The following is a 23,159-nucleotide window of genomic DNA, read 5'->3' as shown; positions in this document are numbered from 1 at the left end:
GCTCTGGCAACATCCAGCATCCTGTCAGCAGCGAGCAGCTAGTCTGCACAATAAATAAATATTATTGAGGCAATAAAATTGCTTCATACAGAGCTGCTGTTCGTTGCTGCACCTGTCCGCCAGTCCACACATTCAGCACAGATTGTATTAGTGTTGTCACACCCTACCTGACCTCCACTGCCGGGTGCAGGTTTGTTTGTGAAGAGCTGGGGACTCACTTTGCACCTGTGTAATTCTCTGTCTTCCACAGAGGACTAAGTCTAGGAGTGGAGGGATTATTGCAGCCTGTGGTGGTCTCAGTGGGGAGGGACATTTATGGACAGAGTCACTGGAAACACTCCTAACATCCCAGAAAGAAGCAGCCTGTTTGATCCTATGAGGTTGTAGGGACCTTGTTCTTACCTGAACCTGTCCTTCAGCAGGTGTAGAGAGATTATTCTCAGTTTAGAAGCAGATTCTGCTTTCTCTAGACTTGCTGGGAGACTTGGGGCTTTCTGGGCTTCCCCTGGGCAGCAACTGAGATTCATAAATTTGTACTAACTGGTGCCTGTAGACACATCAATATGGTGGGGTGAGCTTATATAGTGAAGCTTATTTTTGAGGATTAGATATTTAGTCAACCAACCATCCCCATGTCCTTCCTGCTTATTTTTGAATTATCCCTCAGGTAAAACTTGGCCTCATCATATTCACACTTTTCTGGGAGGACTCTGTTTTTTCTCCCTAGACACTGAGAGTAGCGTGTTCTACTCTGGCAGGGACGTTATCCCTGATGTTTTGCCTAATTACCATCTAAGGGGTTATCTGGTAATTGAGGTAGTGTATGAACCTAGAGCACTTGTAATTAGTGGTAGATCCTGGAAAATCAGAAGAGAAATGGACCAGTAATGGAGAATGAAAACTCTCTGTGTGTTTTTAGTTTAACTCTTTAAAGTTGGGAGGGTATCACTGTAGAGTCAGAGTGATGGAATAACTCATAACTTACATAGTGTGTGGGTCAGTTAGAGCATAAACTCCCCAGCTTACTCTAGTTTTACCTGTGGTTTCTTTTTCTTTCTTTCTTTCTTTTCTTTTTTTTTTTGGTGGTACTTGGGGTAGAACCCAGAGGCTTTCTACCTCCGGGCTATGGTCCCAGACCTATTTTTAAAATATTTTATTTGGAAGCAGGGTCTCACTAAGTTGCTTGAGAGCCTGACTCAGTAGCTGAGGCTGGCTTCAAACCTGTGTGATCCTCCTGTCTCAGCCTCCCAAGCGCGGGGATTACACGCCCGGCTTTTACCTGTGGTTTCTTTGACATGAAAGTAATAAGCTTCTATTTTATTATCAACTCTCTTTTGGATTTCATTGGAAGCTGAGCCCAATCCTGACAGAACTTTCAGGAACATTTTGTATTTAAGAAATTATTACTAGGTGCCATGCACTGTGAAAAATGCTGAGAAATAGTATGAATAGCATTATTTGTGCCCTCAGGGAAATATTGGAGCAATGAAAGTGTACCTCAACTTGATTAGGATGGTAATTGTACAATAGCTTATATTTACCCCAACTCATTAAACTGTATACTAAAATGGGTAAATTTGGTTGTGTGTAAATTATATCTGAATAAAGTTGTAAAAACTATTTGGACCCATATGGAGCTGCCAGAATGTTGTAGAAAAAGACATTAAGCAGATCATTGCATGACCATAGAAATATACTTGCGAGACAGAGAAAGACAAGAAAGGACCAAAAAATGCATAGAAGGTTAAACCCCGAGTAGGAGAAGTAGCAGGCAAAGAACAAATCCTTCTGGTTGTGGGGTTCAGTTTGATCATCAATTTTATTGCCTTCTGGGATCTCCACTGGCAAACACTAATCAGGATAAAGCAGTCACAACGCTGGGCGCTGTCTATCTTAAATTCATAAAGATGTTTGCTTTGGCCCAGGACATGTATAAAATCTGTATTTTAGGAATAGTTTTGTTGCCTTTCAGTATCTTCAACCTGCCCTGACATATGACAATATCCATTCCATCCTCAGTAGACAATTCATTGATTGATGTAGCAATGGCCTTATTAGATTCATGGGCAAGGTATTTGTTCAGGGATAAATAAAGATAATCAGATCATAATTAGGTAACATATATGATTTGATCTTTTTGACAGCTACTCTAATCAACTAAATTTTTTTTGCAGGTCTGGGATGGAACCCAGGGGCATTCTACCTCTGAGCTACACCCCAACCCTATTTTTTATTCTTTATTTTGAAAAAGGATCTCACTAAGTTGTGTAGGGCCTCACCAAGTAGCTGAGGCTGTCTGCGAACCGCAATCCTCCTGTCTCAGCCTCCTGAATGCTGGGATTACAAGCATGTGCCACCACGCCCGGCTAATCAACTAAAAATTTTAACAAATACTCAAAGTCCCTCTTTCAGTTCACAAAACTTGATTTTTTTTTTAACTCAATGAAAGCTACATATGGTATGGGCATGGTGGTGCACCTCTGTAATCTCAGAGATTCACTTGGGAGAATGAGATGTGAGGCCGGCCCTCAGCAACTTAGTAGGACTCTGTTTCAAGTGAAAAAAAAAATGAGGTAATATAGCTTAGAGGTTAGTATTCCTTTTGGTTCAATATCTGGTGCCACATACAAAAAAAATCTACACATGGAGTAAAATCATCATTGTACATATATCAATAACTAATTTCAGGTTATATCATATCGATGATTCTGGGTGCTAATCAGTGGCCTTGCATTTTAGATTAACCAAACAGTAAAAATAAAGTGGAGGGAGCCGGGCATGATGGTGCACACTTATAATCCCAGTACTTGGGAGGCTGGGACAGGAGGATTGCACAGAAGCCAGCCTTAGCTACTTAGTGAGGCTCTCAGGAAATTAGTGAGTCAGAGACTCAGGGAAACTCAGAAATTTTGTTTGTTCAGAGGACATAAAAGAGTACTAAGTTGCTGAGGACCTTGCTAATTTGCAGAGTTTAGCCTTGAGCCTACAATCCTCCTACCTAAGCCCCCAAAGTATGAGGATAACAAGGGTGCGCCGCCATGCCCAGGGATCATCTGGATTATCAAGACTTCACTCCACCCTGGGCTTGTAGGAGCCTCCTCCATGCTCTCTTCACATCCTTGTTTCTCAGGGTGTAGATGAGTGGATTGAGCAGTGGGGGAATCACACAGTAGAAAAAGGACATGAACTTAGCCTGGGTAATATTGGATGGAGGCTGGAGGTACATGTACATGGATGGTCCGAAGTACATGATGACAACTATTAGGTGGGAACTGCAGGTGCGGAGCGCCTTGGACCTTCCCTCTGCTGAAGGGAACTTCAGAACAACCCTAGCAATGCAGGTGTAGGAGATGAGCACCAGTAAGGGAGCCCCCAAGGTCAGGGCCAGGTCATTAGCTGTGGTATCAGCACAGGCCAGCTTGATTAAAACAGGCACCTCACAGAAGAAGTGGTCCAGGGTGTGGTGCCCACACAGAGGAAGCTGGAGGGTGAGTGTGGCCTGGATCAGAGAATTGGCCAGGCCCCTGGACCATGATGCAGCTGCCAGCTGCACGCATAACCCATGGGCGCATGATCAGAGTGATCGTAGGGGCTGGCAGATTGCCACGTAGCGATCAATGGCCATCACTGCCAGCAGGGCACATTCACTGCAGCCTGTCCAGTGGAAAAGGTAAGACTGTGTGATGCATCCCAGGAAGCAATGTCTTCTCTGATCTCCAGAGGTTGGCCAGCGCTGTGGCACAATGCTGCAGGTGACACACAGGTCCAACAAAGAGAGGTTGTCCAAGAAGAAGTACATGGGGGTCTGGAGTGTGGGCTCCACCAAGGAGAGAAGGATGATGGAGCCACTGCCCACCAGAGTGATGATGTAGGAGACCAGGACCACTGTGAAGAGGGGCATCTCTAGCCATGGATGCTCTGAGAATCCCAGCAAGACAAATGAGTTGGGGAAACTCAAATTTTCTCCTTCCATGGCATCTGTGTTATTTGTGCCTGGAAGAAAAGGGACAGATGTTGAGTATCAACATTTCAGTAACTTAATGGCAATATCCTCACACCTTCAACAGCAAAATTATATATTTCCCCTATTTTTTTTATGGTACTCGGGTTGGAACCCAGGGGCTTTTCTACTTCAGGGCTTTACTCCCAGACCTATTTTATACTTTATTTGGAAACAGGGTCTCACTAAGTTGCTGAGAGCCTCACTTAGTAGCTGAGACTGGCTTCGAACCTGTATGATCCTCCTGTCTCAGCCTCCCAAGAGCTGGGATTACAAGCATGTGTCACCACGCGCGTCTTATATTTCCCCTAATTTTTATGAGATGTTTTCTCATATAGGTCTGGCTCCGTGACACTGATGGTCCAGTAGGTGACATTGAAGTAGAGAGAACTGGAATATTGTAATGTTGTACTATATTGGTTCATGATAAGGAGTTGTCATAACAACTGCCAGTGTCAGAGTTTTGTGTGTGTTTAATAGATTAATAGTTTTATATTTACTTTTTCTGTTTTACAAAATAAAAGGGTTTAGAAATGCTCACTGCCTTTGTTAGTAAGCAGGGTAATGCAGGCTGAGAGTCAAAGAAGAACTCTTGGGAGAAGCAGGAGTATTCCCTTTGCAGATATTAATATCAGAGTGAGCATCACTAGTTTACAATCTGACCTTTCAGTCACAGTTTGTGGCCTCGGTGTTTAACGACTAGCCCTCTGAAGCTTAGTGAGACCCATTTTCAAAATAAAATAATAAAATGGGGCTGGGGTATAGCTCAGCAGTAGAATGCCCTTGAGTTCCATCCCTAGTACCACAAAAATAGGTAAAAAATAAATAAGTACAGATTAGACTCTGACCCCAGCTTCAGACTTCAGTCATTTGAAGAGTATGAAAGCTAACCAAAGTCATAATATATTTCTCAAATCAGCTTCAGTCTCCCCTAGGTGAAATTCACCAAAAGTGATTTTTGGGTGTGTCAAATTTTCTCTTTTACCTTCTCCCCTTGAAACTTAGATTATACAGTTATCTGTGGATGCCAGCCCCATCAGCTTTATACTTCTTTTTTAAAAAAAATATTATCATTAACTATATATGTTTATCTTTAAAAAATGTGGTTGATTTGCTAGATAAATGTAACATTGCTTTTGAAAATTTGCTTGCTTTCTATACTTCTGGGGAGAATATAAACATTTTGTGGACCTCAATTCAGACAATTTTCTGAAGAAATAGCCTTCCACTTTCACTCTTCGATGGTAGCATTGTATGGGCAAAGAAGGTTTGCTGCCAGACAAGACTGCATGATACGTATTGGTGTCACCACTTGAGATAGCACGATTGTTATGACTGTCACAATTGTATGTTATTTCATGGTGTTCTTTTTTGGGGTGAGAATTGTCTGACAATTTCATCTGAAATTATTGTCAGTAGGCTTACTGTTGGCCCCCAAATCCATAATCTGAAGCTCTCACCCCCAATTTGACTATATTTTGAGATAGGATCTTTAGAAAGTAATTAACTATAATGAGATAAAGGTGGGTTTCTCCAATCTGAGATTGCTTATAAGGTGTGCAATCCCCCCCCTTTCCTTACCAAAACACAATTGACCTTATTTAAGAAAGTTAGTTCTAGCACTATCTGAAAGTTAGTTTCAGCACTATCTTGTCCAGCAACCAAGAATGAGCACCTTGCATTATAACATATGCTTAATTCTTTAGATTTATAGATATTGTAGCACAATATTTTAAATTCACTTGGAAATATTTACAGCCATAGAAAAATTTAAAATATCTGCAGAAGTATTACTAGGTATAAGGGTATCCATGAAATTTTTCAAAAAAAGAAGAGATCCTGGGATTAAATAATCACTAAATTTGGTGATAAATTCTAGAGAACCCTAAAGGAGAATACTAAATGAAGAATGTGTAAGCATTTTGAGAAAGTGTGGTCAGTAGTATCAACTGCAGGTTAAGTCTAACCACACAGGAAAACAACATGATTTGGGGATGAGGCCCGGATGTTGGTTGGTGTGGGCACCATGTATTGGGTGAAATGTCTGGTACAGGGCTGTGAGCACACTGTTCATATCTAGAATAGATCTCTCTGGATCCATGTTGTGTCAGCCAGACACAGTGCCCCTGAGGATTTAGGACAAACAGTGCCAGCACCCTGAGCCTCAGCTTTCTTGCACTAACCTGCAAGAAATGATGTTCACTACTCAGGTCTTGAAGAAGATTCAGTGGACTAACAGATGGTATGGGAACAGAAGGAGTGCTGAAACTATTGATCTCCTCATCCAAAAAAGTATTTGTGAATAATGAAAAACCAAATAAACAGAAATCAGACACAGGACTGAGAGTATACCTCAGTGGTAGAGTGCCTGCCTAACATGTATGATGACCTTGGTTTGATTCCTGGTACTGGAAAAAACTAAATAAAACAAAACAAAACAAAACAGAAGCAATGCTACAGCAACACACCCGATTCAGTGGAGTGAAGTAGGGAGGGAGGGGGCGAGAGAGAAAGAGGGAGAGAGAATATGATTTTATTGCTATGGTCAAAATACTGTTTACTACAGTTCGATATTGGTGCATTGTAACTGTAATGATAGTGAGATTCATAGTGATAACATTTATATATGCACATAACATTGCTTGGTCTGTTTCCTTCCTACTACCTTCCCTTTCCCCTCTCCTCCTCCAACCCCTAGTCCCTTTCCACTACTCCACTGGTATTTTTCCTAATTTTCGTACGTCCCTTTTCTATTACTTTTTCTCTCTCTTCCTCCAGCTTCTGCGTATGAGAGAAAACATGTGACCCTCGATTTTCCGAGCCTGGCTTCTTTCACTTATCCGGTCGTTCTCCAGTTCCATCCATCTGCCCTGTGCCATCTAGTTAGTTTCCAGCTGAGCCTCCATTTCCTCATCTCTAGACCAAGTGTTATCATAATTTATAAGCTATGTAAACTTAATCAAATGGGGGTTAAGTAAATGGTAAACATATATATTAAATATAGAGGACATTGAAACACATAGCGATTGGGAAATCTGCAAAAGAAAATAGGACTCACCAAGATAAAGCCAGAGTTCACCTTCAGGCCCAGACGCCTGACCCTTTTGCTCCACTGTCTCCTAGAAGAGATGCAAGTCTGTGTGAATGTAAAGCTGCAGAGACAGCTAATCCATTTTATGCCACCAGTTACACAATAAAAAAGCTAACACTTACATAGGAATCTCTATCAATGGATTGCTCCAGATAGGGAAAACGTTGTTGGAGAATTGCACAAGTAAATTCTTAAAGTTTTCTGAAATCACACTGATGAAAAAAAAATAGAGAGCACTTGGGGAAGGAGAAAAACTGTGGCATTGGCTTCGCTAATGGAAATACAGGTTATATTCTGAGATTTAAGGAAACTATGCATTCCGCACTGCCAGAATACATCTGATTGTTGCCTGCTTAGGCAATGCTTTAAAATCTGATTTTAAATTGATAGAGTGGAATGTTTGGGGAAGGACTGAGTTGAAATCTGGAGATGTGTTATAGAAGAATCTCTTTGCTGTTGCTGTTATTGGCAGTGATGCTGTTGCATAGAAACCACATCATTCTTTAAATGGGATCACATTTGGAAGACGGGAAAATTGTACTTTGAAATGTTTTTCAGGCAAACTACATATACACTACAGAGAAGTAGATTTTGGATATAGAAAAGTTATATATTTTTCTATTTATTTATTTATTTATTTATTTATTTATTTATTTATTTATTTTTGTGGTACTATGGTGGAGCCCAAGGGCTTCCTACCTTGGGGCTATACTCCCAGTCCTATTTTGTACTTTATTTGGAAACAGGGTCTCACTAAGTTGCTGAGAGCCTCACTAAGTAGCTGAGGCTGGCTTCAAACCTGTGCGATCCTCCTGTCTCAGCCTCCCAAGCGTGGGGATTACAAGCATGCGCCACCATACCCGGCTCACATTTATTTTAACAGTACATAAACTTATGTGTATATATCATGTACAGCATGATGTTTTGAAGCATATATGCACTGTGGCATGGTTAAATCTGTTTACTTATTATCCATTATCTAACAGTGGTTTTTGTGTTGAGAACTTTTAACATTTACTTTCTTCAACTTTTGAAGAATATTATAAATTATCACAAGCTATAGTCCCCACACTGTCCTAGATCTCTTGAACTTATTCTTCCTATCTAATTGTAATATTGTATCCTTTGACCACCACTTCTCAGACTTCCTTGAACCATAACTGCCCAGCCTCTGGTAACCACCACTCTACTCTCTACTTTTATGGTATCAGTTATTTTAGAATCCACATATAAGTGAGAAAATGCAGTACCGATCTCTATCAACTGACTTCAGTTAGAAAGGTTATTACTAAGCTGGGCGTGATGGCGCACGCTTGTAATCCCCGCGCTTGGGAGGCTGAGACAGGAGGATCGCACAGGTTCGAAGCCAGCTCCAGCTACTTAGTGAGGCTCTCAGCAACTTAGTGAGACCCTGTCTCCAAATAAAGTATAAAATAGGTTTGGGAGTATAGCCCAGAGGTAAAAGCCCCTGGGTTCCACCCCTAGTACCATAAAGAAAAAAAAAAAAAGAATGGTTATTACAGAGAAGACAAATGGCTGGGTGTGGTGGCGCATGCTTGTAATCCCAGCATTTGGGAGGCTGAGACTGGAGGATTGCGGTTCTCGGACAGCCTCAGCTACTTAGTGAGACCCTCCGCAACTCAGTGAGACCCTGTTTCAAATTAAAGAATAAAAAATTGGACAGGGGGTGTACCTCGAAGGTTGAATACCTCTGAGTTCCATTCCCAGACCCGCAAAAACAAACAAACAAACAAACAAAAATAAAGAAGACAAATGTAACAAATTCTGGAAGTATATGGGAACCCTTGTATACCATTGTTAAAAACGCAAATTAGCAAAGTCATGAAAATAGTATTTGAGATGCTCAAGAAATTAACCATAGAACTACCATGTTATCTGCAATCATATCACGTTGTGGTTATCCACAGGAAACAAAATCAGTCCATTGAAGAGATGGTTGCATTACCATGGTCATTGAAACACTGTTCACAATAGACCAAAGGTAGAGCTCATGACACTTGGACCAACCATCATTTCCTCTGTGAAATGTTCCACTACTTCCCCTTCTTTGTTTCTGTATCTTACTTTACATTCTTCCACCATTCTATTCTGCCTTGTGAACACTTCAGGAGTTTGATCTAAGTTTCAGTTCTCTTGCCTTCCCAGTGTCTAGTTTTGACATGTAGAGACCCTTTAATAAATTTATAAGTGAATAGCTGTATTTACTTATATTTCTTTCATCTGTCATACAAGTGTCATTCTATGTTTGTCTCCCCAAATTTTACTGAAAACTGTAAACTTGGTTAAAATTTTCATTGTTTAAAGATATTTGTCTGTACCATCATTTAAGATACAAGGTGACAAAGTTTATATTTTTTGTTATATTTTACATAATATCTAGTTCAATGCTTCATGGTCACTGGAGGCTCAATATCTGATGGGATTTTTTCCCCCTGTCTCTCTTGGGGCCTTTTCTTTTTGGTGGTACTGGGGTTCCTGGAAACCCTTCTACCTCCGGGCTACACTCCCAGACCTATTTTTATACTTTTTTATTTGGAAACAGGGTCTCTTAAGCCAGCATGGCTGGCTTTGAACCTGCACTATCCTCCTGTCTCCGCCTCCCAAGCGTGGGGATTACAAGTGTGCACCACCATGCTTGGCATTCTTGGGGCCTTTTGATACTGAATATTTTTGGTCACTGACTTTAAAAATATTCACTTATCAGTCTTTATCTTTTCTTGTACCTGAAAACTACTATGTTGATGGATGAAAGGAGGTCACAATTAGGTTTGAGAAGACTATCTTGCAATGCTCTTATTTTTGTTCCTATGCTTCTACATTAAATAGCCTGCTCTTGCTGGATGAAAGAAGCTCCTTTGCAATTCTTTATGGCATCCATCAGAGGAGAAGGGAGTGTTACATACATTTACCTTGAGGATGAAGAGGCAAGAGGTGCAGAGAGTGAGAAGCTGGCAGTGAGACTGTTGACACCTGGGTCAGAAAGATGCAGGCTCTTTTTGGACTGTCTGGAATTTAATGAAGAGAGGGTTGGAACTGATAAGAATCAAGAATTCAGGAGAGAGAGAGAGAGAGAGAGAGAGAGAGAGAGAGAGAGAGAGAGAGAGAGAGAGAGAGAGAGAAGAGGAAGAGGAGGAGGAAGAAGAAGAAGAAGAAGAAGAAGAAGAAGAAGAAGAAGAAGAAGAAGAAGAAGAAGAAGAAGAAGAAGAAGAAAGGAGAGGAGAGGAGAGGAATTTGATGACATTGGAGAGGCACTCCTGAGGTTTATTCTCTTGGGTCTTCTGAGATCAGAGCTACTGTACACAACTAATTCAGGAGCTAAGTTTGTAAGAAGGAACATTCTAGAGGGATTTATGTTACTTACTTTTTGTTGCTTAGAATAAATTTTCTCTGGGAAATATGACTGAGTGAGCTGAAGGCAATATCTTGAAACAAAATTGTCACACAACAGGATTGAAGTAGAGTCTCTGGCCACACAGTGTCGTTTCCATGGGCAGAGAGATGGGCTAATGTCCATTGCGGAGATTTTTTTTTTTGTTTGAGAATTTCATAGTTAATTACATGTGAGGCAGTATGCTTGAAACAAAGCACATCATTTCTGTAAAAAATTGAGAAGCTCTTTAGCTGCTTAGATTTTTATTTTCTTACCATGGGAAGCAACTGTATGGCAGCTTTATGAAATACTATATTTCACACTATGACTTGAAATGCGCTCTTTCTACACTATAAACTATTACATTGTTCCAGCCTTCCATTGTTGCTAGACTTTAGAGCAGATAAAGCAGTGGTTCTGGGATTGAATGCAGGGTTTAGCATGTGAAAGACAAGGGCTCTACCAATGAGCTACATCCCCAGCCCTACTTTCACTTTATTCTGAGACAGGGACTTGTTAGGTTGCCCAGCCTGGCCCTGAACTTGCCCTGCCTCAGCTTTCTGTGTAGCTAGGCTCCAGGGGTGGGCCACTGCACTTGGCTGTTTTTGAACACCATAAGTAGCTTTTCCAACACCATAGGCAACTAGTAAGTACCTTGTGAAAGCCCAAGTTGGAGACAGAATTGTCATCAATTTTTTTTATTGTTGAGCCTCAGTTTACATCTGAAACATATTTACCAATCTCCTTCCATGCTCACCCTATTTCTTTGAAATGTAACGTATTTTATTTACAAAAGAGGCCATTCAGTTCCCATAACCTGCAAGAACACGCCAGAAGAATATACCTCTAACACTCTCTGGGTCAAATTCGTTGTGTGTAGAGACTGCAGAGGTGTGTCGAGGAGCCTGTGTTTCTAGGGAAGCATCAGTTATGACACCTTTAGAGAGAAGTGAGTGGGAAGGTGGCAAGGGCTACATAGAGGTTGCCTTGGGGAGACAGAAGGAACAAAGGCAGCTGTCAGTGAAATGTGCCATCTTAACAATGGAGTCAGAATCCTGTGACATAAGAATGATTCATTTACTTCTGTGGTTTTGAAGAGTCTGCAGGAGTTGCCATTTGTCTTTGTTGGTTTCCTTAAGTTCAATACTTAGTTTTGTGGTATCACAATTTCACTGTATTCTTGAAATATCATTGTTCCTGAAAACAAGATTTTCATGTTTCAGGAAGAAATGTAAGCTTAGTTCCAGGAATATCAAAATGAGATGAGGTACAAGACTTCACTTTGATTTCAAAATCACCAGGGCACAAAATAATTTGCTGTATATTTTCAACATCATATAGGTCACACTTTTACTTACTTTTATTACTAATAGATGATTGTTTTTCTTTATGGGGTATAGTAGGATGTTTTGTACATTGTGTGTTGACTACCTTAATTGTTTATCATGTTGTGATGAGAGCATTAAGTCTCTCTTCTAAGTTACTTTGAATTACATGAGATTGTATTGGTAATTATATTGATTGGTAACTATAATCACCATTTATCTACAACACCATTCATTTCTTCACTCTGTCTGTGGCTTTGCCCCATTAAATAATATCTCCTCTTCCTCAGCTCTTCCCTTTTTCCTGGCCTCTGGTAACCATTATTCTGCACACTAGTTTTATGAGCTCAGCTTTTTCAGATTCCACATATGGGTTGTTAAATCATGTGATTCGTATTTATCATTCTGTGCCTGGTTTATTTCCTGTATCATTAGGATCTCTAGTTTCATCCATCTTTCTCAAATGACAGAATTTGTCCTTTATATGGACAAATAGTATTCTGTTGTATATACATCTTCTTTATCTATCCATCCATTGATGTACACCTTGGCTGATTCCATATCTTGGCCATGGCGAGTAGTACTGAATTAGACACAGGAGTGAGGTCTTTTTTGATACACTGATTTCATTTCCTTGTTATAAAAGCACAGCACTGAGATGCTGGATTATATAGCATTTATATTTATTACTTTCCTAAATAATCTCCATAATGTTTTCCAAAGTGGTTATCATAACTGACATTCCTCCCCAAAACATACAAAAGCTCCCCTTTCTCCACATCTTTGGCAGTATGTGTCATTTTGTCTTTTTTCTTGTAGTCATTCTGAGTTGAGATTTTATCTCAATGTGATGCTAATTTATATTTTCCTACTAGAGGCATTGTACTACCTGACTTAAAAATACATTACAAAGCTCTAGTAACCAAAATAGCATGGTACTGGCATAAAAATAGACATGTAGACCAATGGAATAGAACAGAAAACCTGGAAACAAACCCACAGATTAAAAGCAAAATGCTTTTCAAGAAAGGTGCAAAAGCACACATATAGGCAAGACATGCTCTTCAATAAATGACCCTGGGAAATTGGATGTTCATATGAGTCACTATGAAAGTAGACTGGTATCCTTCATCATGTATAAAAATCAACTCAAAATGGACTAAAGACTTAATTGTAAAAGAAGAAATTATAATGCTAGCCGGCAAAAGAAGGGAAAACACCAGGAGAGGATATTTTAGACAAGAATATAAATGTACAGGCAGTAAAAGCAAAAATAGAAAAATGAGGCTCCATTAAGTCATAAAACTTCTGCACACCAAAGGAAATAATAGAGTGAGGAGACAATTTACAAAATTGGAGAATAGGCCGGGTGTGGTGGTGCACGCTTGTAATCCCCACGCTTGGGAGGCAGAGACAGGAGGATCACGCAGGTTCGAAGCCAGCCATACTGGCTTAAGAGACCCTGTTTCAAAAAAAAAAAAATATATATATATATATATATATCTGTATTAGGTCTTGGAATGTAGCCTGAAAGTAGAAGGGTTTCCAGGAACCCCAGTACCACACACACACACACAAAAAAAAAAAAAAAAAAAATTGGAGAATAGTATTTTCAAACTAATTATCTCACAAAGTCTTAATATTCATAACATAAGAAACTCAAAAACTCAACAGCAAAAATGTAATAATAATAAACTGATTACAATAGGAAAATGATATGAATAGGCATTTTAAAAATATACTTGTATTGGTGCACTGTAGTCTCACATCATAATGAAATTCAGAGTGATAGGGACATATAAGCACATAGCACTTGTTGAGCTCTCCCCTATCTCCCCTGGTTCCCTTCTACCCTTCCCCTTCCCCATACATGATGGTGAGATTGGCATTGGTAATTTCCCATATTATATATAACATCAGTGGAGGTGCTTCCTTCATTAATTCTCCCTCTCCTCACCACCCTCCTCTAGGTCACCTCCATTACTCCACTGGGATTTCTTCTCCATTATCTAACGTCCCTTTTGTGTCCTGAAAAGAAGATATATAAATTTCCAAGAAAGGCATGAAAACATGCTTAAAATTACTTTGTATTTTTCTTAGATGTTTAGTTGAATAATAATTATTGTATAAATTTTAGTATGCAATGTAATGTTTTGGCATATGTATACATTGAAATTTGAAGTGCTTATGATGACTGAGACTTAAGATATTTATCACCTCACATAGTTACCTTTTTTTTTTTGGTAATCACTATGAGATACACTAGGATATCCAGAACTTATTATAATGCAGAACTAAAACTTAGTTTTCTTTGACTAACCTTTCCCCATTTTCTCTATTCCATGTAATCGGCAATGGCCATCTATGTACTGCTTCCATGATCTGTCTTATTTAGACTCCAAATATATGAGATTATGCAGTATTCATCTTTCTTTGTGAACTTGTTTAACTTAGCATGTCTCCAGGTTCATTCATGAAGTCACAAAAGACAGGATTTCCTTTATTTTTATGACTTAATCATATTTCATTGTCTATATCTTTATGTAACCATTATCTAGTCATCCAGACATTTATGTTGCTTCCATATTTTGGCAATTGCAACTAATCTGCAGTGGCAAAACTGTAAAGATCCCTCTTCAAGATCCTAGTTTTACTTCCTTTGGCTGTGTGCCTAGAGTGGAATTGCAGTGTTCTGAGGAAGCTCTGGTGTGCTACTGTGCAGCAGGGGGACTGTAGATAACAGTAATGTGCTGATGATTTCTACACAGTAGAAGAAAGGATTTTGAAAGTGTTCCCTGAGCTGGGCATGGTGGTGCATACTTGTAATCCCAGCATTTGGGAAGCTAAACAGGAGGACCATGGTTTGTGGACAGCCTCAGCTACTTAGTGAGGCCCTTTGAAACTCAGTGAGAACCTGTTTCAAAATAAAGAATTAAAAAAAAAATAGGGCTGGAGGTATAGCTCAGAGGTAGAATGCCCCTGGGTTTCATTCCCTGTACTGCAAAAAAAAAAAAAAAAAAAAAAAAATTCATGTAAAGAAACGATAAGTGTTTATGGAGATAGATGTGTTCAACTTTATTAAACATACAACACAGCCAAGTATAAAAATGTTTTGTAGTATCCCATTATGTATTTAATTTTGTGTTTTTTATGTCAGGTAAAAATTTGCAAACATCACCACCAACAGCAGTGTCTGGGAATGAGTCCAGAAATCAGTTTTAATAAATTTGGGTAATTCTAATGTCCACTCAAGTTTGGGAACCAGAATACTGGATAATCATGTTTAAATTAACCTTTATTCATTAATAAGTAATTTGTGTATCAAAAAATAAAAATACAAAAGCACCTCGCAGTGGAGATGGCTGCAAATGGATGACTAGAGCTTTCATGTGTTAGTAAGATGCTGCTGTTTTTGGATTTTTTTGTGGACCATGGCCATTTTGCATTTTAAAGAGATTTGCTAGGACAGAGAAAGCATTGGCTTAGGGATGTATAGATTATACTCTTTTAGTTTTCCTGATAATTTTGTTCCATATAATCAAGACTCTTAAGAATTTTTAAAAAGTATTGTGCAGTTAGTTGGGCATGGTGGCACCCACTTGTAATCCCAGTACTTGGGAGGCTGAGACAGGAGGATTGCTCAGGTTTGAAGCCAGCCTCAGCTACTTAGTGAGGTTCTTAGCAACTTAGCGAGACCTGTTTCCAAATAAAATATAAAATAGGTCTGGGAGTATTGCCTGGAGGTAGAAGGCCCCTGGGTTCCATCCTTAGTCACACACACACACACACACACACACACACACACACACACACACACACAGTATTGTGCAAACCCTGGTATATGAGGTTGTTAACACATTGTGTGTTAAGTAATGTTCTCAACAGTCTGAACATCCCATTGGTGTTTCCCTGTGTCATGTCCTTTTATAAATCAAGTTTAATTAGTTTCAATAATTTCTGTCTCAGAAAACCTCTGTCTTTGTCAGGTTCTCTGTATAGTACCCTTTGGAACACTGTTGCCCAATTCTCCATGAAGGATTCTCAGAACTCTGATACTGTTCCCTTCTCTTGGGGTGGGTGGGGGGAGTAGCTTTAACAATATGACAAAGAAGTGGCTTAGAAAGACTTTTTTGTACCCTTTCCCCACAGAATAGCCAATTTCAAAAGTGGAACATGTTATGTTTTTAGAATTTCTGGGAAGAAGTATATTAATTTGCTTTCTTATAGAAATGTAAGAGATGTAACCTGCTCCTGAATCTACTTCGAAGGAGAGAACAGAGTTGACTTGATACCATCATGGGTTCTCTGTTTTGCCCTGGGAAAGGTTAGAGAGAGGTCAGAGGATCGGAGCCAGCACTGCTGTGAAGCAGATACCTCACTGTAAGCAAATATTTGTTCATTTGTAAAAATGCAGTGCTGGTGAGTTAGTCTTTGCGAAGATTCACAGAAAAAGGAAGGCATTACATGGAAGATATTTTCAGTCTGGGTTTTCATAGTACTTGCTTTCAAACAATATTATTTATAGGAAAAAATGGCTATAGGAAACAATTTGCTTTAAGTTAGCGAGTGAACTAAAATCTTTCAATCTTTCTTTCTTATGAGAGATTAAAAAGTGGGCATTCCCTCAAAAGGAGAGTCACTCATGTGTTTCGCAGGGTCTAACACAAATTCATTTGGAGTATTGTGTGCATTGACCTTTAGTTCAAATCTCTGTTCACCCATTGCTCCACATCAGAAATGTCTTAGGCATTTTGGTTCTTATCTTTATTGACAAATATACAAAGAAAGAGGGCTATCTCTGATTTTTAAACTATACAGAGATATATTGAGAAAGTAAGCAGAAGCAGGTAATGCTATCATAAGTAGGTAAGAAATATAATTACATATTGAATGATACCTGTCATAAAATAATTGAAGAAGTAAATTTCTGATGTTGAGTTTGAAATAACTAGTCAAAAAATGATCAAAGTTCTATTCTGAAGGCATTGATAAAAAAGATATAATAAACAGAATGGTAACAGGTGGTTGAGGAAGGAAAGGGGCATGAGATTCTTGAAGACAGAGGAGATTAAAATGATTTGAGTAGGCAATACTTAATTTCTAAAATTTTGTTGGTATCTATTTCAGAGTGTTTTCCAAAATTTTGGGAGGGAAAAATTTTTTTTTTTGAACAAGATTATTTGGAAGTGGTTGTAAGAAGAGACTTGAAAAGAGGATGTTTCTTACCATCCCATAGATGTATGGACCATGTTCATTTTCTCTATGGAGCAGAGAGGGATCAAGAAGAAGCATAGTAGCAAGCCAAGAGTGGTGGCGCACGCTCGTAATCCCAGCGCTTGGGAGGCTGAGACAGGAGGATCACGCAGGTTGGAAGCCAGCCTCAGCTGGTTTAAGAGACCCTGTTTCCAAATAAAATATAAAATAGGTCTGGAAGTGTAGCCCAGAGGTAGAAGGCCCCTGGGTTCCATTCCCAGTACCACCAAAACAACAACAACAACAAAACAAAACAAAACAAAACAACAACAAACCCACAAAAAACATAGTAGCTGTATTGGAGATTTCAGAAGATAGAGTTTTCAAGTTGGAAGAGTTTCTCCAGTCAGTAGAAACTTTCTTCAGGGTGGTTGACATTAGGAGATGAGAACTCTCCTTGGATCCCAGGGAAACTCATTTGGAAAACAATCATGTTATTATAAGTGATGTGTTCGTACAATTATTTTAGGAGACAGGAAAGGGCATCTGGTTTCTCAGGACTTCACTCCACCCTGGGCTGTAGGAGCCTCCTCCATGCTCTCTTCACATCCTTATTTCTCAGGGTGTAGATGAGTGGATTGAGCAGTGGGGGAATCACACAGTAGAAGAAGGACATGAACTTTGCCTGGGAACTATTGGCTGGAGGCTGGAGGTATATGTAGATGCCTGGCCCAAAATACATGATGACAACTATCAAGTGGGAACTGCAGGTGCGGAGCGCCTTGGACCTTCCCTCTGCTGAAGGGAACTTCAAAACAGCCCTAGCAATGAAGGTATAGGAGATGAGCACCAGCAAGGGAGCCACTATTCCAAAAGGAATGGCTCCCAAGGTCAGGGCCAGGTCATTAGCAGTGGTATCAGCACAGGCCAGCTTGATTAAAACAGGCACCTCACAGAAGAAGTGGTCCAGGGTGTGGTGCCCACACAGAGGAAGCTGGAGGATGAGTGTACCCTGGAGCAAAGAATTGGCCAGGCCACTGGACCATGATGCAGCTGCCAGCTGCACGCATACCCACGGGCGCATGATCAGAGTGTACCGAAGGGGCTGGCAGATTGCCACGTAGCGATCAATGGCCATCACTGCCAGCAGGGCACATTCACTGCAGCTTGTCCAGTGGAAGAGGTAAGCCTGCGTGATGCATCCCCAGGAAGCAATGGTCTTCTCTGGTCCCCAGAGGTTGGCCAGCAACTGTGGCACAATGCTGCAGGTGACACACAGGTCCAACAAAGAGAGGTTGTCCAGGAAGAAGTACATGGGGGTCTGGAGTGTGGGCTCCACCAAGGAGAGAAGGATGATGGAGCCATTGCCCACCAGGTTGAAGATGTAGGAGACCAGGACCACTGCAAAGAGGGGCATCTCTAGCCAAGGATGCTCTGAGAATCCCAGCAAGACAAATGAGTTGGGGAAACTCACATTGTCTCCTTCCATGGCATCTGTCATACTTATTCCTGGAAGGAAAGTGGTAGATTATGAGGATAAACATCATATTTTTATTTTTAATAACTCCATGGCACCATTTTCACACCTTCCACTGCATTGATGGGATAATTCAATTAATTTTTGTAAGAGTTTCTCATAATGTTGATCTGGTTCTAAAATACTCTGCCTTAGGAGGTGATACAGAAGTAGAGAGAGTGCTAGAATATTACAGATTTGGTGAGAACTACGTAAAGCACCATCAACTCAAATTTGTATCTCTTTATAAAACAACTCCCCCTTTTTCTTATCTCTCTTTTGCTTGCTTTTTCTCTTCTGTACTACTATTTTTCCTTCCCAGTCCATTAAAAAATTACTTTTGTCATGCACAGAAAAGGGCTTGCAGTAATTTTCATTTAGCACATATCTTTCAGAAAATGTTTTTGAAGGAAACACTGTTTAATGTTTCCTTTCAGTATGGTTCAGTGAAAGATAGTGGGGCCCAGATAGACAGGGCAGTGGCTTGGAGTGCTGTGCAAGCACACAGTGTGAAGAGTTCTTTCTCCTAGGAGGAGGCCATCACATAATATATTTATGTAGTCCTCTCTCCATTTGTTTCCAATTTTTCATTATGATAAAATACTCAAAACATAAAATTTACTTCTTTAGCTCTTTTCAAGTATGCAGTTCTGTAGTATTAAGTATATTCTCATGCTGCACAGCCCATAGTACCATCCATTTCCCGAATCTTTTTATTTTGCAAACTCAAATTGAACCTATTCAAGGGCTAAATAAGTGATGTGTGCATGTACGTCTCTACCATCTTGTACCTCATTAAGATGTGTGACTATAATGCACCAATAACAATTAAAAAATTAAAAAGCACAAAGGAAAAAATGTTTCTTTGTTCTTTCTTTCCCAAGATCCCGGCAACCCTCATTCTACTTTCTGTGTATATGATTTTGACTACTCCTACTTCCTTAGATATTTATTTTTATTTTTTGTATATGATCTTATTAGTGCATTGTAGTCTCATATCATAATGTGAATCATTTTGACGGTGACATACATGCTCACAGCACTTGGTACCCCCTTCCTCACATCCCTATCTCCCCCTTTTCTAATACAGAGTACCCGGATTGATGTTGGTATATTCACATATGTACACATAGTTGGTGGTAGTATTTCCACTGATGAACCTCAGTCTTCCCACTCCCCTTTCCTCAGACAACCTTTCTGGCTTCACTTAGGTTTCTCCTCCATTGTCTGGAGCCCTTCTGGCATCTCAATTACTTCATAGCTTCCACATGTTAGAAAAAAACATATGACCCTTCACTTTCTGTGACTGGCTAATCTCACTTAACATAATGTTCTCCAGGTCCTTCCATTTTCTTGCAAATGACATGATTTTGTTCTTTATTTATTTTCCAAAACTCTACAATCACTTCATCAATTGATGGACACCTGAGTTGCTTCCATAATTTGGCTATTGTGAATTGTGCAACTCTGAATATAGGTATGCATATATTACTGTAGTTCTCTGATTTTGGACCTTTTGGAAAGATATCTAAGAGTTGTGTAGCCCAATTATATGGTGGATTAATTCCCAGCTTTCTGAGGAACTGCCATGCTGATCTCCATAGTGTCTAAACTAGTTTGTAATCCCTCCAACAATGTAGAAGAGTTTCTATTCCCCAAATCCTCACCAACATTTGTTGTTATTTGACTTATTATTATTATTATTTTTTGGTGGTACTGGTGTTCCTAGAAACCCTTTTACCTCAGGGCTATACTCCCAGACCTATTTTTATATTTTTAAAATTTGGAAACAGGGTCTCTTAAGCCAGCCAGGCAGCTTCGAACCTGCACGATCCTCCTGTCTCTGCCTCTCAAGTGTGGGGATTACAAGCGTGCGCCACCACGCCCGGCTGTTAGTTGACTTTTTGATGATTGCTATTCTGATTGGGATTAGATGAACTCTCAGTGAAGTTTTGAGGTACTAGGAATCGAATCAAGAGGCATTCTACCTCCAAGGTACATCCCCAGCCATATATTTTTTATTCTTTTATTTTGAAACAAGGTCTCACTAAGTTTTGAAGGGCCTCACTAAGTACCTGAGGCTGGCTTTGAACTTGCAATCCTCCTGTTTTAGCCTCCCAAGTACTGGGATTACAAGTGTGAGCCAACATAGCCAGCTCTCAGTGTAGTTTTGATTTGCATCTCTCTGATTGCTAATGATGTTGAACATGTTTTATGTATCTATTGGCCATTTGTGTGTCTTCTTTTGTTAAGTGTATTCAATTCAGTTGCCCATTTCTTTTTTCTTTCTTTTTTTTTTTTTGGTGGTACTTGGGTTCCTGGAAACCCTTCTACCACTGGGCTATACTCCCAGACCTATTTTTATACTTTTTATTTGGAAACAGGGTCTTTTAAGCCAGCGCCACTGGCTTTGAACCTGCACCATCCTCCTGTCTCCACCTCCCAACTGCGGGGATTACAAGCATCTGCCACCACGCCCAGCAGTTGCCCATTTCTTGATTGGGTTATTTGATTTTTTTTAGTAGAATGTCTTTTAAGTTCTTTGCATATTCTAGACATACCTCAGATATTTAGAATCATACAGTATTTATAATTTTGTAATTAGCTTATTTTCCTTATTCATGTCTTACAGTTTCATCCATATTGCAGTATGTTGCAATTGTGCACCTTTCAAGAGTGAATAAAACATCTTACATTTGTACCACCTTTTGTTTACACCTTCCTCTGTTAGTTGGTACATAAATGGCTTCCATGCTTTTGCTTTTAGGAATAAAGATGCTAAGCACATGTTGTACCAATTCCTTTTTGCAATACTGTTTTTCATTCTTTCTAGTATAGACTCGAAAGGTACATTTCTGAATCATAAGTTTATTCTATGTGTAAGCTTTTTTTTTTGTACTGGAGATTGAACCCAGAGGTATTCTACCTCTGAGCTATACCCCAGCCTTATTTTATTTTCATTTTGAATCAGGATCTCACTAAGTTGATGAGAGTCTCATTATTTGTTGAGGCTGTTTTTGAACCCGTAATCCTCCAGTTTTAACTTCCCAAGTATTAGGATTATAAGCATTTGTCACCAACAATGTGTAAGCTTTAAAGAACTTCTGTACTAGTGATCTGTTCCATTTTTGTTCCACCATGAGCATGTAAGTGTCCTAGTTCTCTAATATCCTCAGATGCCAGGTCACCCTCAGGCCCACACACCTGGCTCTTTCACTCCATTGCCTCCTAAGAGAAATACAGATCTGTGGGGATGTTTAGTCATCAAAAGAAGGAAATAACCTCATTTGTGGTAACATGGATAAATCTGGAGGCTATTATTTTACATGAAATGTCAGGCAGATAATGACAAATGTTATATTTTTAGGAACTTTCTCTGTGTAAGGACTCAAATGGAAATAATTTGGTTTTAGCAGGGTCATCAGCTTTTGGGAACAGCACAAGAAGAACAATTCTTCATAAAATTCAGGAATGAGTGAACTATTTCACCAGATCCTCTTGTTGCCATAATGTCAGACTTGTTATCTGGCCCTGGGTTGACATTGCTTCCAAAGGTCCCTACCTAATCCATTTTTTATGCTAACCCACATGAGTGATTTCAGAATCTGCAGCTCTCATATTTTTATTCATTATTATAAAGCCCAGAATGACCTACAGACACCCCTGGCTTCTATGTCTTCTCCTACCACCTCATCCTTTGCACTATTTGCACATTTAAAAAGCACACACACACACACACCAGCTGAGTGCCCTTGCACATGCCAGTTTTTTTCTCCCTTCTTCCTTCATTATGTGGTGGAGGCCTGCTTTTCCTGTAATCCCTGGAGTCACCATGTTTTCCTTGTCAAATCTCCATGGCCTTCATTCTTTGTCCTCATTTCTATTTTGTATTCTTCCACCATTACATTTACTCTGTGGCCTTCCCTCCTGCCTTCCGAACATTTTAGTAGTTTAACATATGTTTTCAGTTTCCTTAAACATATTCAAAAATTCATCATTAGTTTAAAATGTTACATATTTATGTACTACTTGTATTTATCTAGTACATTCAATGCATCTATACAATGTATAGTGATGAAATCAGGTTGTTAGAATTTCCATCCTCTGATCTTTAGTTTCCCTTGTCTTTCCTGCCCAAGTGTTGGTTTGTAACAACTATTTAATACATGCACCAATAAATAACTAGATACTGGATTTGCTCATGTAGAAATAGCTGACCTCTTCCCATGGTGTCAACTGAATCCCTTCTTCAGCTATTGCCCAGTTGAATGCTCAGGTTGGGCTGAACTCCCCTACTTCTCTATAGCTCATAGAAGTCATAGCTGTCCCAATTCACTTGCAAATGACCAATCATTACTTTAATACAAACTTCTTTCTCTTTTCTCAAATGTGACCCGACACCACACGTAACTGAAATTTTAGTTTATCTTAAGCCATCAATCTCTAACACAATGTGAGATATGGAATGAAGGGTGTTTTTAACCTGTTTTTCTTTTTTGTTTGTTTCACATATCACCTTGTATAGTTCTGGTGCTTACTAGAGTCTTAGAATGGTGAGGTACCGTCTTGCCACTTGGGATTGCCTCTTCCTTCATCAGCTTCTTCAAGAAACACACACACACACACACACACACACACACACA

At 39.6% G+C, this 23,159-nt stretch overlaps 1 protein-coding gene and 1 pseudogene across 2 annotated transcripts; both read right to left on the bottom strand.

Annotated features, from left to right (window-relative positions):
• Positions 1-3,061: 3,061 nt before the first annotated feature.
• Positions 3,062-17,099, bottom strand: LOC308265033 (olfactory receptor 2G3-like; annotated as a pseudogene). The gene is made up of 3 exons: positions 17,034-17,099; positions 7,059-7,119; positions 3,062-3,993 (listed from the first exon to the last, which is right to left on the bottom strand). The product of its transcript is annotated as an olfactory receptor 2G3-like (transcript).
• A 463-nt stretch (positions 17,100-17,562) lies between these two features.
• On the bottom strand, positions 17,563-18,489 carry LOC308265032 (olfactory receptor 2G3-like; the record flags this gene model as incomplete). The annotated part of the gene is made up of 1 exon (XM_080698661.1): positions 17,563-18,489. One exon carries the CDS (start codon positions 18,487-18,489, stop codon positions 17,563-17,565), a length of 927 nt encoding a protein of 308 aa, XP_080554787.1.
• Positions 18,490-23,159: the final 4,670 nt, after the last annotated feature.

This window comes from Muscardinus avellanarius (genome assembly GCF_963383645.1).
Source record: "Muscardinus avellanarius genome assembly, chromosome: 7".
Taxonomy (NCBI): domain Eukaryota; kingdom Metazoa; phylum Chordata; class Mammalia; order Rodentia; family Gliridae; genus Muscardinus; species Muscardinus avellanarius.
This window is presented reverse-complemented; position numbering and strand designations above follow the sequence as displayed.